Source organism: Oreochromis niloticus, linkage group LG4 (assembly GCF_001858045.2).
Source record: "Oreochromis niloticus isolate F11D_XX linkage group LG4, O_niloticus_UMD_NMBU, whole genome shotgun sequence".
NCBI classification, from domain to species: Eukaryota; Metazoa; Chordata; class Actinopteri; order Cichliformes; family Cichlidae; genus Oreochromis; species Oreochromis niloticus.
The window spans coordinates 32,665,028-32,683,120 of NC_031969.2; the positions used below are offsets into that span (position 1 = coordinate 32,665,028).

The 18,093-nt window shown below is 43.1% G+C and overlaps 1 protein-coding gene and 1 long non-coding RNA gene across 5 annotated transcripts in view; one reads left to right on the plus strand and one right to left on the minus strand.

Annotated features, from left to right (window-relative positions):
* Positions 1-14,911, plus strand: part of LOC100703873 (xylosyltransferase 1) — a 41,830-nt gene extending 26,919 nt beyond the window's left edge. Inside the window, exons 8-11 of one of the 3 annotated variants that reach the window (XM_025906472.1) lie at positions 2,826-3,094; positions 7,048-7,243; positions 8,576-8,912; positions 14,682-14,911. In XM_025906472.1, the coding sequence (XP_025762257.1) occupies positions 2,826-3,094; positions 7,048-7,243; positions 8,576-8,912; positions 14,682-14,896 (1,017 nt within the window). In that variant the 3' untranslated portion in view covers positions 14,897-14,911. Of the gene's footprint in view, positions 1-2,825; positions 3,095-7,047; positions 7,244-8,575; positions 8,913-10,849; positions 12,401-13,359; positions 13,716-14,681 lie in introns of those variants that run through there. The other 2 variants (XM_025906473.1, XM_003442574.5) reach the window with 2 other exon arrangements.
* On the minus strand, positions 7,252-17,788 carry LOC112846631 (uncharacterized). Of its 2 annotated transcripts, XR_003219719.1 has the most exons (4): positions 17,366-17,754; positions 13,387-13,619; positions 8,561-8,985; positions 7,252-7,778 (listed from the first exon to the last, which is right to left on the minus strand). It is a non-coding gene; the product is annotated as an uncharacterized LOC112846631 (long non-coding RNA). The 2 variants fall into 2 exon arrangements; XR_003219718.1 differs by lacking the exons at positions 7,252-7,778; positions 8,561-8,985 and having other exon boundaries at positions 13,407-13,619; positions 17,366-17,560; positions 17,652-17,788.
* Positions 17,789-18,093: the final 305 nt, after the last annotated feature.

The window sequence follows — 18,093 nt, forward strand, 5'->3', positions numbered from 1 at the left end:
CCTTCTTTTCCTCCTGAGGTCACCAGAGACCAGAATAGCTTCGCATTCACAAATTAGCAGTGCTGCTTTTACTTCCAGCAGGCGGTCCTCAGCTCGCTGTAACAACAGACCTGAGGACAGCGCCTGTGGTGGGGCTGCTGATGGCTTCTATAAGGAGAGATGATCCTGGAAACGGCTCTGCACTTATGGCAAAAATATTTTTAGAGCTCGGTAGCTCCCCAAAACTCACTGCTGAGGTTTCTCAAGGTTGTCATTATTATAATGTCGGGTTTGCCAGTTGGAAAAGCAGCTCAGAGTCCTGGATGTAAGGGTCACAGGACATATATGTACATACGCTTTACTTTTTAGACTGGGCCACAATAAAATGCACTGAAAAATCAGTCATTTGTAGCAAACTGTTTACATATACAGCATTAGTTCTCATCAGTTACTGCTCTTTTAGTTATTGACTTCTTTAAATCAGTTGGAAACCATTTCACAGATGATGTTCAGGCTTTTTTTCTGCTCAAATAAATAAAAGCAAAGACTTCACTGGTGCCAGCGTCTGAAATGTGAACACTGTGGTTTCATTAGGTTCCTCTAATGGGAAGCTTGAGTATGTTTGGCTTTATTTGTCACTTTAAATGCCAGGTTGGAGTTTGAAGGCTTAGTTTGGTTTCTGTTGGACAAACTGCTGCCAACAATAATCAGTAATGGGAATAATGAGGGAATACGGCTCTCCTGGAATAACCTGAAGGATAAAAGGGTTAAAGATGATAAATCCTGGCTAAATAAAGCGTAAGAGTCTTGTCTGACCTTTGTAGGCACAGTGGAGAGCATGGAGTTAAGGTAGATTTATATGATTTCTCTCTGATCTGATGATGGATGAAACAAAAAGGCTCCCTGACTCTGTAACTAGTGGTTTCCACTGTTGTTTAGCTACAAATCACCCAGAATAACTTCTCAGAGGAACAAAGCGCTCCGCTGCAGGCTGCTCAGGCCTTTTCATTAGTCTGGGGTTTCCTGGCTTGCCGGTGCAGCCGGAGCCCACCGAGTGGTGAGGTCACACCCTCCTGGTGACATCATATAGCCACGCCCTTCTTTCCTGCAGTCTGGAAGAGTTCTTCTTCTTCTTCCTCTCAGCCTCTTTGTCACTTCTGTCCCACATGTTCTGAGCACTTCTGCTTTTCATGATCGGCAGAGGTCTTTAAATTCTCAATAAGGATCCAGTTTATCAGTGCAGGTGATACACTGGACCACCTTTATGAAAGAGCTCCTAAACTCCAGACTTTTATGACCTGCATGAATCGATAGCCCTCGCAGGACCTGAAGATCTGATTTGTCTCTGCTGAAAACCAGCAGAGCTCAGACCTGATGTGATGCCGTCCCATCGCCGCCTGTGCCTTCAAAAACCTCAAAATGTTTTAAATGTTTATTCCTTTGAGGAGCTGAACCAGAATACAGATTATTACAGCAGCTGTTTCTCTGCTGTGGCATAAAAATTACATTCATGAGACGAGAAATTTCACCAGTCAATATTTGACATGATCCACCTTTTTACTGGAAACCAGTCCAGGTGGCGACTTCATAAAGCTGTCAATGCGAATGTTCGCTCGGTACTTTTATTACTACAGTCTGATTTGATCATTTTCGTGTCTTTTTTCCCATCGCAGCTATTTTAGGAAAGAAGGAGCCGTTCATGTCTCCTTTGAGATCCCAACATGATGTCAGACTTGGTGTCTGTCTGTTGGGAGTGGTTTGAGTTTTGGAGCCTGGGAGTGAGAACATCATATGGCAGACCTTCAAAATGCTGCTTTTGGTTTCCAGACTTGGTTTTAGGTTAGAATCAGGTGTAGGCCGGGGTAAGCTGTCTGGGAATGTGCTGACTCAGAGGTTTTCACATGGACTAATGTGTTCCCGGGGAGGTGCCCGGTCGTCCTGTCACTGAGAATGAAATGATGCAAAGTATGTTTTTCCCTCAGTGCGTGTTTAAAAAACTAATGTGTGTGATGGTGAGTCTCTTACTGCAATGACAGTTTTGTGTGAAGCTGCATGCTGGAGACTTCTGACTTAAATAATGATCATCAGTATCAGATATGCTGACTGAAACTGTCCTTATTATGAGCTCGGTGACTCTGTAGCTGCCGAGTGATGAGTTGATGTTTGTTTACATTTTAATTTCTATTTATCTGTATAAAAATTCCAGAGCTAAAACATCTGGACATGTCGTTGTGTGACTAAAAACAAGTGAAAACAAAATATCTGAATAGACGCCATAAACTGTAAACGGATAAATTGTTAAAATACTTAACATTTTCAACCATTTATCCTTTTATCTGTGAGTGAAGTTGATGGATAAATGGCTCACAGTACAGTGGAGACATTATAAAAGAGGCGAAGCATCGACTTAATGGTCGAAAGCAGAGGTAGCTGTGAAGTTAACGTGGGTAAAAGTAATTGCTTCAGTGTTGAAGCTGTTGGCTATAATTGGACAGGCTGGTGGTAAACACACTGCAGAAACTGACTCATTTCAGGGTTTTTACTGCAGCATTTCATTAAAACATTCATCTCACTGCACCACAGCTGCAGAAAGCAGTGACTGAGGCTGCTGTGCTTCATGTTTTTCTTGGTAAACATCAGTGATCCTGCAGGTATGCTGGACGTAAACAGCATGAATAAGCCTGTTTGTGACAGCAAGGCACCATGGGATTGTATTCCTTGTGTTTGGACTCATTTCAACCAGTGAGTCAGTGAAAGAAGTAAAATATCTTCTTTGTGACCCATCAAACTGCCTTTTATTGTGCACATATCTTCATCCCTCCTCATCTTGTCTCTCCTGACCGCAGCAAGCGTCCAGACCCACCTTCTTTGCCCGGAAGTTTGAGGCCAGCGTCAGTCAGGAGATCATCAGCCAGCTGGACGCCTACCTGTTCGGAGCGCTCGCCTCGGGAACACCGGGTCTGCAGGCCTACTGGGAGAACATCTACGAGGCAGAGACAGACGGACCCGCAGGCCTGTCGGACTCGGCGCTCACCCACTACCACGCCTTTGCTCGTATGGGACTGTCCCGCGCTGCCAGCTCGCTGCAGGGACATCCCAGCGACAACAGCTGCAGGTACGAACAAGGGTGCTGGGCTGTGATGCATGAAGAGTGCTTTGATATGTGTGGCAGTGTGTTTGCACCAGAGCCCAACCAACCACATGGAAAACTTGCTGAAATCCCAGGTGTGTGTGTGTGTGTGTGTGTGTGTGTGTGTGTGTGTGTGTGTGTGTGTGTGTGTGTGTGTACACACACTGGGGTTGTCCCAGAAGCATCCAAAGGTTCTTTTGTTAACACAGACTGATGGGAAGAGTGCATCGAATCATGACGTGTAACTTCACGGTAGATTACAAAGAAACAGGAAGTGTTTTGCTTCACGGCATCAACAGAAAAACATTTTCAGATTAGCAGAAAATGATTCTCACAGCTCAGATTATTGACTGTCACCGTTTCACACATGGACGCTTCTGTGAGGATATTTTCCACAAATGCCACACAGCAGGAATCGGTCCACTTCAGAGCCACTCGATACTGGAAATGCTCCGAGTGGTTTCGGTGAGGGGTCTGCATGAATGGAGCTTGCAGGAATAATGCCCACTCAGTAGCAGTAAATGTGCCCGACTGTGAGCTGCAGTATTTGCACACTGGCCCAGTCTGACAGGTTCAAACCAGCTAACGTATGATCGTATGATCCATCTGCATCAGGCATTGCGTTCTCTCACACCTCTGTCAGCTGATGTTTACAGAAGCTCAGACTGGAAAGGATGTGTGAAAATGAGTTATGTTGCTCAGGTTTACTGCTTTCTCTATATTAATCAAATGTAGCGCTGTGCAAGCTTTAATTAAAATCATACTGAAAACTTGGCCTACCTAAAGAGGCCAAACAGCCTCTTTTTGGTTTGTAAAGAGGGAATTTGGGGTCGTTTTGCTCAGGTTATTTTTCGAGCTCAGCTCCTCACCTGCAGGCAGGAAATGAGATAAAAGCCTTGGCTTTATCAGGGGCAGTCAGGCTGGGAATAGCACAGGTGTTGCATGGGAGAGCATCCATCTACGGGTGAAATCGTGTCCGCAGGATCCCTTTTTTTCCACCGTTCTCATTTATTATCTACGTGATCGGCCATGCAGTGCAGTGTTTGCAGAGCCTTCAGGTTTGAACTCCAAGATATTTGAAACTGTAAAACGAAGATGAAGCTGTTGTTGGTTTGAACTCAACATAGAGAAGCATTCGTCTCATCAGGTCCAGCTCACTGTTTGCACGGCTGTCAGAGGCTGGAGCAGAGGTGCAGGTATCACCTCCATCAGTTTCCATCACTCTCTGTGTAACACACTGTTATTATTGGCCGTACCAGTAAATTGTGCTTTTCGCAGAGAAAGAAACTGTGCAGTCGTCTTCTCAGGGGAAAGGGGAGGACTCGCAGATGAAATGTCTTTCCACCAAACTGGCCACCGCTGGTGTTTGTGCAGTCCAAATTAAATATGAAGATAAGGCGAGCTTGTTCCTTTGTACAATCAGGCTTCAGTTTCTGCACAGGCTAGATTTTTCCAGCTCCGTCTCTCTCACAGTAGGTACAAGGAGGTACTTGTTGCTGGAGCTTGGGTGGGGACTGGTGGCTGGCATGGGTGGGGGCAGCATTATGGGAGTGTGCGTGTGTGCAAGGGGAAGTAGGGGGTGGTTAGAAAGGGCCAGTCTGTTTCCTTCAACCTGTGATTTCAGTCAGAGACCTCTAAAACCATGTCTGCAGTAACACAGATGCATTTATTTAGTTGGTTTAACAGATCCTTGGAGATTCTCCACATCCTCTGTAGAGATTCAGGGATACGAGCTGTCACATTAAGAGTTTTCCAGGAAAAAGATTCGCCCGCCAGTCCGAATGAAAAAGGAGAAACAGACATAAACACCTGAAAGACGATTTTGATAATAACGTGAGGCCATTCATCAGGAAATGAATGACAGCTGACCTGATGTCATTCTTCAAAGAGCTGGTTTCACATTTGGAGCAAAGGACCTTTGCATAATTGGTGGTTCAAAATAATCCTTATCTATGTCAGTGAACACTGCCCGGTCCATCCTCTGTCTGACACGAGCCGTTTCAGCGCCCTTCTCTCTTTCTTTGAGTCGTCTTTAATGCGACTGGCTTCCCCTTCAGAGCAGAAAGTCTGAATCGTAGCAGGATGGGGTGAAGTGCGTGCTCACAATCAGAGCAGGGGGCCTGACATTAACATATTAAGGACTCTTTTACGTACAGATTAAAGAGCAGAAAACTGTCTGAATCTGAGTTTAAAGCCTGAGTTTGTTATATACGAGCACTCCTACAACAGTATGTACACAACAGAAGAAAAGGAAATGCAGAAAACACTGCCTGGAAACAGGAGAAGGGGAGATAACCGACTCTGTAAGCCTTAAAATCTAATTATCAGAAGCTCTGAATGTTGTAATTGAGGCTGCATCCAAATGATTGGCACTAATGTTGAGAACAGTCACATCCTGGGGACATGTCTGCTCTCAAAGACAACAAGGTCAGCAATACCTGTAATTTGCTACCATGTTGAATTAACCACAGTCACAGCTGATGTTTCTGTTGTCTTCTGGAAAAAGAGGCATGCGATGGGGACATGTGACTAACGACAGCCAATCAGGCAGCGAACCTGAGTATCAGCATCATTCCTAGGGAGTGTGAATTTCTACCTGTCCAACAATACTTGGAAAAAAAAAAAAGAAAATAAATAAATAAATAAATAAAACGGGATAAGGAGTTTTTTAGGAGAATGTAGGTTTAAGTTTTTAAAAATATTTTTGGAAAAAACCTGGAGTAATTTGGAGCCATAATCCAGCAGCTGCCAGTGACGATACGCTGTAAAGCAGGGAACTCCAGGCCTCGAGGGCCGGTGTCCTGCAGGTTTTAGATGTGTCCTTGATCCAACACAGCTGATTCAAATGGCTAAATGACCTCCTCAACATGTCTTGAAGTTCTCCTGGTAATGAACTAATCATTTGATTCAGTGTGTTGACCCAGGGTGAGATCTAAAACCTGCAGGACACCGGCCCTCGAGGCCTGGAGTTCCCCATCTCGGCTGCGTTTCCTGTACCTGTCGTTTGTATTGAACACAGACCATCTGTGGAAACCTCACTTACATTTGGAAGGCCCAGCATTACTGCTTCAGCCATGTTGGCTTTTTTCAGAAACAGAGATTACCATATGTAGACGAGCGGGTGGAGTGCCAGATAATTAGCCGGCTTGGTTAGCAAACTGCATTCATAGACTATGTAGGCAGATATAGATACCTGCTAATTAGTGCTGAATAACATCCAATTAAAATCCTAGAATTTCACTCATCAAAACTGGAGCTCAGACTTCTTGGGTGGCATGTCGGTACATTTAACTCCACAGCAGGAATATTATTGGTCATATGATGTATTACAAATGCTTAAAATGGTCCAGAGGTCCAATTCAGGGACTCCAGTGAGGTGAAGCCTCACAGCTACAGTTACTTGTGCCATCCACCTGTCAGTCAACTTAGTGAGATCCTTAACTTTGGTCCTTAAAATAAACACCGGCTGAAAAATTAAATTAAAAAATTAATTAACGTAACAAACGTTTTTGTGTTAGTCTGTAAACATCTTACTTGTAAAGTTGGGTATTTTAAGTCTGTGAAGGTTCTCAGTCTGTCTGTGAAGGTTCTCAGTCTTTTTTTCTTTGCAAACTCCTTTGACTTGGGTATTTTAACCGACTCGCTTTGAGACTGCCCCTAGTGGACAACACAGGGAAAATAAAAGTGTGTATCCAATACAATTTTATTTATATGGCGCCAAATCACAAAAACAGTTGCCCCTAGGTGCTTTATATTGTACGGTGAGGACCCTGTGAGCAGGCACTTGGAGACAGTGGGAAGGAAAAACCAGGCTCAGAGAGGGGCAGCCATCTGCTGGGACCAGTTAGGGGTCAGGGGAGGAAGTTGTATCTACTTTATTGTATATGTGATTTAAATACGTTTTGGGGCTTTTATCTTTTTTTTCTCTCCTTTCTCAGGTACGTCGGCGTGAGTCACCCAGTGTCTGTGCACCTTTACTTCCTGTCCGACCAGTACCAGGGCTACCTAGTCCATCATGTGGCTACCAACCAAGCCTCTAATCAATTGGAAACCCTGGAGACCTGGGTGGCCCCCAAAGACCACTTCACCCTGACCAGCTCCCCACATGCCGCTAACAGGCTCCAACACATCCAGGTCAGACTTGTGTCTTTATGAGGACTCTCTTAACTAAACATAAACCTGGACATCGTTCTGCAGTCACTGTTTTGGGTTTATTATCACCTCAGTTTACATGCCTCGTTAGATTCTCAGTTACATAAATGTCCCAGGATGCTTTAATGTTTTGACTTTAAGCGTAAGAAACGATTGATTCCAGCAGGGAAGTAAAAACAAAGACTAAAAGCAAATATTCAAAAATTAGAAAGCAGGTAAATAGAATAATGTATAAGTGAAAATATAAAAATTTAGAGTGAATCTCCAGTCTCACAGGATTACACTCCCCAGAGAAATGAAAGACAGCAGAGACGTGAACAAGAGCATCTCACACACACGACAGATAGCCTCAAACAGCTGTAGATGTGACAGTTGTACCATGCTGGGACTCCAACAGTTCAATATCTCAGCTGCAGAAATGTTAAGTTGTGGTTTTATGACCGGCTAGAACAGGTTCATAAAAGCAGCTCCTCTTCCTCTCTCCTTGACCAGGATTGTTTTGCTTTGCTCAGGCTTTCTAGGTAAAACAAGCAGAAAGCTCATAAATGAACATCAGGCCCAGGATGTGATACACCTTAAACATAACAGGAAACCTTAAAAACTGCAGCTCAAACCAACAGTGAACAGTAACAGATCAGCCCCCTTCAGTGACGCTGACATATTCTAGAGCAGCTTTCACACATTATTTTCAGCCAGTTTCAGGAGAAACCAGTTGGAATACTTTGTAAAGTTTTCCTTTGTCACAGCCAGAAGGAAAAGACATCAGTGTAACAGTGTGACGTAAAAGCAAGTCTACAAAAATGAGTTCTTGGATAGAAGGAGGTCACTGATTGTGTGAGCGCGATCTCATCGGGCGGGTCATTTCAAAGCCGGGGGCCCTGGTGGCAAAACCAGCCAGCTTCAGATTGGGTCAGCCACGAGGGACCAGCCTGAAGCTCTGAGGCCCAGGACTCGACACTTCTGCTGTGTAGCTTCGGGCCAGACACGACATGCTTTAAAAGTGATCAGTAAAACTTTAAAATGAACTCTAAAAAATTACAGGAAGTCAAAACCAGCATAGTACTAAAACCAGTAAAGAAGCTGAGCTGCTGCATTCTGGCCTAACAGGAGGTGAGAGAGTGACTTTTTGTTGATACCAGAGGGGAGAGAGTTGGAGTAATCGAGGCTGGAGAACAGCTGGTTGGCTCTTAGGGTCTCCTACCAGTAAACGCGTCTCCCGTGCACCTTTCTCTAACCAATGTCTAAACTCGATCAAGCTGCAGCGCACGCGTGTAGACAGCTTTAAGAGTCGACTCTGACCTTTCCGCTCTTCAGGTGGGGACCGACTGGGATCCTAAGGAGCGTCTCTTCAGGAACTGGGGGCGTCTCCTGGGACCTGAGGACGAGCCGGTGGCCGTGCAGCGCTGGAGCCGGAGCCAGAGCAACCTGACGGCTACGATTGTCTGGATCGACCCAACCAACGTCATCGCCGCCACCTACGACATCCTGGTGGACGCCTCCGCTGAGGTCACACACTACCGGCCGCCTCTCACCTCCCCGCTGAGGCCTGGCGTGTGGACACTGAGGGTGTTGCACCACTGGAGCCCGCTGGGCCAGACCAGCTTCATTGTAGCTCCTTTGGAGTTTCACAGGCAAAGGCCGATACAGCAAGGTGGGTGATCAGACTTGCTTAGAAGCACGAGTGCAGGGTTTCCAGGAAATATACAGGACCAAGGCAGCTCTACCTGTAAAGAAAAAGTGCAGGTTTAAAACCTTCCTGAGATGGGAAGTCTGTTTTGTTCTTGTATTTGTAATCAGACGTGGACTTTTACACGTCATTGCAAGTTTTCTCATCGGTTTGGCTACTAGGTGGACAGAAACTAAAGTTTACAGCCTCATACTTTAGTAGAGATTCATTGCTGGTTAAAAGAAAACGTGTTCTTAGTAATCGGAGTACTTTTATCCACTGGATTCATTTCACTTACATGCACAGCAAGTTAGGCTTAAACCTGGCACAAAGTGTCGGCCTTCAGAAACTCTCCTGGAAACACGTGTTAAAATTATATGCAGGATCTTCATACTTGTTCATGTCAACAGCAGATAATAGCCAGTACTTAAATTACACAGAGCAGAGGCCCTCCTGTCACAGCTGTCAGCACCATGCAAACATATATTTATAGTGTCGTATCCAATCGCCCTCTCGCGCCCACACGGGGTCACCTCTGTCCGAATTAGCCTGCCCCGGGTTAACGCTCGGTTTGTTTGACCTCCTCGGGCCATGTGTGGGTATTCAGGGGATAACTGCAGGACTAAGTAAAGCTCGGTGCACGAATAGACACCGAGGTTTTACAGGGCGCTGCTATGAAGTGCAGGTGGTGCGTGACGTGATCCGATCGGACTGTTGTTGCATGCACAGGCATCTGTAACTGGTGGCTGTACTTTAAAATGACAGCATTCACCTTCAATTAATTTAGAGAAGACTCCTCGAGCTTCTCGCTAATGAACTGTTCCGCCAATAATCATTAATTACATTTAAGCACTTTATTAAAAAGCTAAACAGTTCACAGTAAAATTTGCTGCATTTTTGTTTGAAATGTCCACCCTAGCATGGTTTTTATAATTAAAGATAAACTAAAAATGTTAAGTGGTTTGGATTTGGTCAGATCTGTCCGCACAGCCTTTGGTGCATATGCACAGGACTGCGGGTCAGCAGGCTTTAAAAAGTGGCTCTTTGTATTGTAAGCTTCTTAAATTTTACTCTTGAAATATGCCTCATGTTGCCGTAATTAAAAAGATGAAGACTTACTGTGAAACTTACAAAACATTTTTAAGCAATAACGACAAAAAAAACCCTTTAAAATTCAGAAAAATGTATAAAAGATAAAAAGCTGTTATAACTCCTGAATGGCTACTTGTTCTGTAGTGAAGCCAGTCTTAAACCAGCATTCCCTTTAATGGCCAGCAGGGGGCGAGTCTTGGTTGTGAGACTGACTCTGAGAAAGACCCTCTTCATGACTTGAAGGATGATAAAGCAGAAGCTTACAGAATGCTAACCTCGTGTGCAGCATCTGTTAGTTTCTCATTCAGATTGTATATAAGAGTTGGAAGCAATAGTACGGTCTTTGGACCAGACCACCTCAGTCTGGTTTTGGGCCGAGGGGAACCAAAGAATTCAATTCAATTTTATTTATATAGCGCCAAATCACAACAAAAGTCGCCTCAAGGCGCTTCATAGGTACAGAGAAAAACCCAACAATCATATGACCCCCTATGAGCAAGCACTTTGGCGACAGTGGGAAGGAAAAACTCCCTTTTAACAGGAAGAAACCTCCGGCAGAACCAGGCTCAGGGAGGGGCGGGGCCATCTGCTGCGACCGGTTGGGGTGAAACCTGTAAATAATCTGAAACGTGTGTCTATGTTCGGATAAACATTTTCTGTGCTTACTGTTGTAATGTTTGATTTGTCTGTTTGTGTTCTTGTTTTGGATGTTTTCTTATTTCTTACCTGCGTCTTACGTAGACAGTGTTACTTTTTGTGGTAGCTCAGTTCCCCCATCACGACTACAGTTTAACTCAGACTTTCTTTGTCCTTCTGCTGTTGGACTCCAGAGGACGCTCTGCGTCTGCACAGTGGACCAGCCAAGAACTCCTACATGGAGCAGAGCTTCCACGGCCTCAACCCGGTCCTGCAGCTGCCGGTGAGCCTGGGTGCTGTCGAGGAGGCCGAGGCCAACGCCAGTCTGACGGGGGCACCGTTGCGTCGCTGGCTGGACAGGCTGCTGGAGGGCTACTGGTCCGCCTCGGACGTCTGCTCGATGGGCCCCAGCGCCTGTCCGGTCATGCAGCGCTGCCGCCTCACCGCGTGGAGCTCCGCCAGCCCCGACCCGAAATCCGAACTGAGCCTGCCCAGAGAGGACGGGAGGATAAGGTAGCAGGCGGACGGACTGAGGGAGAACGAGGCGAGGGAAAATGAAGGAAAACACAGGGCTGACGTCCCGTTTGTGTCCAGTATTTATTTATTTAAAGTCTGTGGGCGTGAACAGAGAGGACAGATGGAGCATCAGAGGGAACGGTGGGAAGAGACACTGAGGAAAATCTTCTCCTTCAGTCCTCATTCGGTCTGCTCTCACTTTTATTTAGGACTACAAAGCTGTGCGTGCTCGAGTGAGTGAGAGTGTGTTAAGAGTGTTCGAAGAACTTTATACCTCTTGTTGTCTGAGTGTCTCCCTGAGTTTAGGGTCACATGCTGAAAACAGACACGGTTGCTCGTTCTTTAGGCCCATTATTTAAAAACTACAACATAAACCTGAATCAAGCCTCTAAGGATCGCCTCAGAATGAGATTTCTCCACGCTACTAGTTTAAAATCCAAAATCAACCTCTTAAAAAATAAAATCTGATTTAAACAGTGTCAGTTTTTTTTTTTTGTTTTTTTTTCCCTTTTGGCTCAGTGTGACGTCAGTGAGAAAGGATATGCACAAAGCCTGTAAGATAAACAGATTATTTTGAACATTGAATCATGCAAAGCTACTCTAATGGAGTCCAAGAATAAAAATATCGAGCTGGAAGGGAGCAGAACAGCCCACTTTAAAGCACAGTATGTGATTTCTGAAAGCTTTTTTTTTTTATGTCCTGTTTAGCTGGAAAAATTTCCGTGTTTTTGCTTCTTTAAAAAGGAAAATCGGTTTAAGTAACATTTAGAAATATTTAACCAATAACTGCTGACATTTAACTATGAAAATGTTCTTTTTTCTACATCAATGCTGTGTCTGTATGAATGATCCACAGAAGCAGCTGCCAGTAAGAATCAGCTGTAGATGGAAATCTCACCGCAGCGACGGTACCAATGATTTTCCCTTTAACCACCTTTCCAGAGATAATGAGCCTAAAATCAGTTCTCAGCAACCACAGATGTTCTCACACAGAGCCAGTTGGGTATCAGGGGAAATTATGATTAATCTTTTAAAGTGCTAATTTATGGACAGAATATATTTAATGAGTTTTCTTAAGTTGTTCGGGCTCTGTGTGCGATTCGTGTTTTCTTTCTGTGCCATGTCTGAATCCCTCAGACTTGAAGTGAGACGTCCGCTATGTTGGAAGAGATCCGCCTCCTTTTTCCTTTAATCTGCACACATTAAAAAACGACAAACTTTCTGCTGTACAAACGGCTACCCGACTAATTTATTCAGAACTTTTCTTTCTTTTTTGTTTTGTTTTTTCGGGGGCGGGGTCAGTGACTGAAATGTTTTCTAAAGCCTGACAGATGTTGGCTCCAGCTAGTTTTGGGTTCAGTCAGAGCTGCTGTAGTCTTATGAAGATTATTTCCATTATTTATTTGTGGCTCTGTTTAGGAGAAGATTAGCATCAGTGTTAATGTGATAAAATCAGAAAAAGCAGGACGTGGGTTGCAAAGCAGCTTGCAGATGTGCGCTAAAGCAGCCTAAATGGCCCACCTTATATAAAATTTGCCAGTTAAACAGAGCTGATAACGATGGTGGTTTTTCTATCGCACACGTCAGAGAGCAGAGCTGAGAGATCACCCTTACAGGATAAATAAACTATGCCATGATGATGAATGGCTGCAGTCGTGAGTTTTAAATCAATCAAGTGTAAACAAAGAGTCCAGAAAACTGCAGAGTTTTAACAATGAAGTGTCAGCACTGTTAGGATTACTCATTACTGTAACACAGAAACATGTAAAAACTGAACCAGCAAAGTGTATAAAACACTTTTTGTTTGTTTTTTACATAAATGGGACCAAAGCTGGAGCCCAGCAGCTCTGAATGAGTATGAAGAGTCTCTGAGTGTGTGTGGGGCATGAACAGGACGTGTCGGTTCCACGCTGCTCTGTAAGGGTTACATTTATTTACGGTTACATTAAGCGGCCATCATGTGTTGAATTTAAAACCTCCGCAGTTTAATACCAAATTCAACTCATTTATTTTTTTCTATTCAAATTCAAACCTAATTTGAAGATTCAGAGACATTTTTACATCCGGTGTGTATTTTTCATATATCGAATGAATCTATGTAAAGCTGTATTTTGTAAAAACCTGACAGATGATGTACAGTTTTTAAGTTAATGAGTATTAAGATGTAGATGTTTGGAATGTGACGCAGAGGTGCAGATGTGACGTTTCTGAAGACCTGTCGCTGGTGTGAAAACATTCCTGAGATGTTCCGACTCTGGAGGACGGTCCCAGCCGAGGGCGTCCCGCTGTGCTTCGCCGCGGCTCCGTTCATATGTCCGACCAGCCTGTCCCTCCGTCTCCTCTTTATCGTCGTCTCTCGCTGGGAGCTGTGCTGCTGTGCCTTAGCTGTTCTCCTGTCTTTAGGAAACCCTCCAGAAAGCATCTGAAAGCATCTGTAATGTCTAAAAACTGAAAAATTAAAGACAGATTTGTTGCGAATGCCTTATAAATGATGTTGGTGGTTTTAAAGTACAATTTCTAAAAAATAAAAACAATCTCCCTTTAGTTTGTGTCTGAGCTCATGTCATACGTTCATGTGGCCCAGAGTCGGTGCAGCTTTGTATTTACTAATGTTTTTCATTTCTTTTGGTTTTTAATTCAGTTTTGTTTTATAGTCTTTTTAATAATGTATGGAGGGCATGTCAGACCCCAGATTTAGGAAAATCAGAGTTGTTACAATAATAAATAAAAACTTACATTTTCTGTCTGTTAACATCCAGAATCACACGTCCGCCAACACCTCATCAGGAAAATTGTAATAACTTTATCAAACATATGAAAACTAACGATATTTACTCTTCTTTTTTAAAATTGTTTTCTAAGTCACAAGAATTGTTTCAATTTTACAGTCTAGTTTAATTTTAACTAATTTTTTTTCAGTCTAGTCTTAGTTGAACATAATGGCGTTGAATTGATCTTCAGTAAAATCAGGATTTGAAGCTTGCTGATTGAAAACACTTGTAGATCTTAGATGCTGCGTCGCCCTGTGGAGGCAGATGGTTTCGACTGACAAGTTATGTCACCTGTTTCATGACTGCATTTGTTAGTTCGCAGATTCACAGTCAAAACTAAAACATGCAATACTTTTACACCTTAATGCAGGCTTGGCCAAACCCAGGCCTCAAGGGCCGGAGTCCTGCAGGTTTTAGATCTCATCCTGGGGTCAACACACCTGAATCACATGATTAGTTCATTACTAGGCCTCTGGAGAACTGCAAGACATGTTGAGGAGGTCATTTAACAATTTAAATCAGCTGTGTTGGATCAAGGACACATCTGAAACCTGCAGCACACCGGCCCTCGAGGCCTGAAGTTGGGGACCCCTGCTTTAATGCAACATGTGTGAAACTGTGTTATTACTGACTTTATTGGGTCTAAATCACTAGTTAAGATAATTATTACTCACTAGTTTAAGATAAACATCCTGCCATTTTAATATATGACCACTAAAGTTCAGAATTCCTCTTCCAGGTACGACACTTCTATCATCCTCCTCAAATTCACCACCACAGATACTATTACTGCTGTACTACAGAAGCCAAGATAAAAATCCTCTCCCTGCCAGAGATGACCTGATTTCTCAGGATCCAGAAGGATGTGCTGATCCTGAACAAACAGTTTCCTTATTTGTATTTTGTCAGTTTGATATACTGCAATATCCAATTTTGCTCTCCTTCAAGATCTAAAAAATAAAAAGCCTTTAAAAAAAAAATAATGAATAAATAATCTGGGATCAGGGGCCTGTTCTTCGTACCTCGCTAAGTAAGTTAGCCGGATTTGAATGTTGACGATTTCGCGTGATCTTGGATCGTTCGGTTCTCCGAAGCTCATCTGGGACTTGCTGTCATAGCAACAGATCCGTAAGCGTAAACCTGCTCGGGAGCAGGTTTACTTTATGTAAACAGGATTAGATCGCGGCCTCTCAGGTATGTCCGCTGCAGTTATATGAAAGCAAGAGCGATATTTCGCCACTGTTTTACCATAAATAAATATTATCAATGTAACTAAAGATAATGTTTTTGATTCTTTTATTGATTTCATACAGATACATACAGGTCATTTCCGAAAAAAAGGGAAATGTACTATTAATCATTCTATTACATGTAGTAGATCATGTCAGATGTAATTCATATTTTAGAGTAGTAATAGTAAATTACTACGTGCAATCAAGATGACAGACCACGGCTAAAAAAGCGAAGGTGGATTTGGGAAGTCTGTCGCAGCCATGTCCTGTCCGTTTGTACGCGAGCAAGGAAGGTGCAAGATTGATAAGGAGAGTTTACAGAATTTAGCGGATATTGCGGGATAGACGGGATCCTTTAGCTCAGCGCGACGGTGTGCTCATAGAGAGATATCGATTCTCCCGTGAGGGTATTATTTTCTCTCTCTCTCTCTCTCTCTCTCTATATATATATATATATATATATATATATATATATATATATATATATACTTACTGTACTGTATATACTTACTCCCGACTTACTGTGCATGCTTCAGTCACCCCTTGCATGGGAACAGGTAAAAGTGATGGAGTGTTATGTCAAACTACACACAAAAAAACCCACAATGTCAATAAATGTCACAGTACAAAAAGGGGTGTGACGAGGGGGTGCAGGACCACCACCTGTCTTTATTTGCTCTGCCCTTTTCTTGGTTGCTGTTATAAACAAACAGATTATTCCAGGGTCTCTTGTCATAGACTAAAAGCAATATAAGTGATAAATATTACCATTCTGTAGAATATTCTTATATTTCACTTTTACTTTTTCCCATGTTCTAGTGGGTCCTGTTGTGGCTCTAATGTGAAAGAGGATATGATGTAATATAATATAATGTGGTATAATATAATATCACATGATATAATGTAATATCACGGATCACTTACGAGTTTAATTTGTCAGCAACTTTCTGCCAGCCCTCTCTCCTTGCTTTTGCAGCCTTTGCGGTGTTCCCTTGCGTTTTAATTAAACTCTGAAACTCCTGATATCCCTCAATCAAGAGTTCTTGGTCTGCTGCCGTGAAATACTGTGCGCGCTCCTTCGACATCTTCGCCGACCAATCACAGGGTTGCCGATCAATGTTTCTACTATCGATGCGTAGCCCCTTTTAAGCCACCCAGTGATCTCAGATTACTTCAGCCAGCTATACTAATCGTCAACAACAGGTGTGTTCGGAGAACCGGATTAGCGAGCTCAAAGTTAGCGCGATGATTTGATCTTGGATGTGTCATTTGATCTTGGATGTAGTAAGCGAGGTACGAAGAACAGGCCCCAGCTCTCCTGGATTGTTTCATCCTTGGTCCAAGTATCTACTAAAGCACTTTGAATACAACTTTGAGTGATGCTGTTAATAACAATAATCACGTGAGCTCCTCGGTGAGGGTCAGAAATAGCACAGATGTTGAGGATTTCAAATCAGCAGTGAATGAAGAACAGTCAGAGGAGATGGAGTCAACAACACAGCTGATCGATGACACGCAGCCGGAAGGACAGGCCTGATGATCGGGTGACCACGTGACACCGATTATATCTCAAACAAGTCACATTTATGCTTAAAGGCAGTTTTTACATTTTTAATAAATACCATTTTAATTCATATGTTTCCCTTTTTACATAAACGATTTAATCTCTTAAGCGCGTGCTGTAGGAATAAAACTAAGTTCTTTACAATGAGCAACTTCTTCAAAGTCCCACCATCGAAACACCAAAGGAGGGAATAGTTCATTCTTCCCGTCCACCATTTAGGACACTTTATTTCGTCACCCACCTGTAGTTTATCACGTGATAACCTTGTTTAAGTATAAATTTTGCACCAACCATTCAGACGTCGGGTGAAAACACAGAACATCCCAAACACAGTAAAGGAAGAAAAAAAAAGCTTTTGTTCAATTTAAGACAAAAATTCTTCCTTTTTACACCGTCATCAGTCACTAACAGCACTGCCGCCCTCTTGTGTTCAACACTGATATTACACCAGCCCCTGGACAGCTGGCTGGACGTGTTTGCGTCTCACAAATTAAATCTTCTGCTGCTTTGAGGGCCGTGTGACAAACTACAGCTACAGCCTGCAGTGGCGGAAAGCCTCAAGAAATAAAACCAAGAACATCTTAATTCATTAAACCAACTGCTGCAGCGACAGCAGGTAAAACTCACCTGTCTGAAAATACCCTTTTCTGTTCTTCAGCACATCAGCGGGACGGTACCTGAGCACCGAGCTCAGGTGTAACTCATTAGTCCTGATGGCTGCGTACCATTTAGCTCCTCCAGCATGTCATCGTGAGAAATACCAGCTGATTGGAGCTGGGAACGTGGACTGCTGTTTTTTTGTTTGTTTGTTTGTTTTTTAATCTAAACAGCGACAGAAATATTTAAAACGTGAAAACACATTTCAGTTTGAGAAAAATAAAAAAAAAAGGCTTCAGAAGAAGCACAAACCAACCGTCCCCAGCCTGGTTCTTCTTATCAGAGTGGTCACAGGCGTCTTTACCTTACTATATAAATCATATTCATACATCCAGGGAGGCCCCAATCAGGAGATTCAAACCAACAACCTTATGGCTCACCTGATACACACACACCCCCTCACACTAACCTACGAGCCTATGAAAGAACAAAACCTCAAATATCTTTTAAACAGAAAGTAAAGAGAGCAAACTAAATGAAACATTAGAAACCAGAGTGAAGTGTGATCACCGTTAGTTTAGTTTCCTGATGAGCGAGAAAGTGATTTAAAAAGAACACAAAGGTTAAAAGGATTCTTTTAATTAGGATGAGTTTTTATTCGATCGTAAAGATCTTCTGTTTCTAATTAAAGGAATATTTCATCCTTGCTGCAAATATTTCGTTTCCTCAGTGATGTTTAACGTATGTAGGAATCAGAT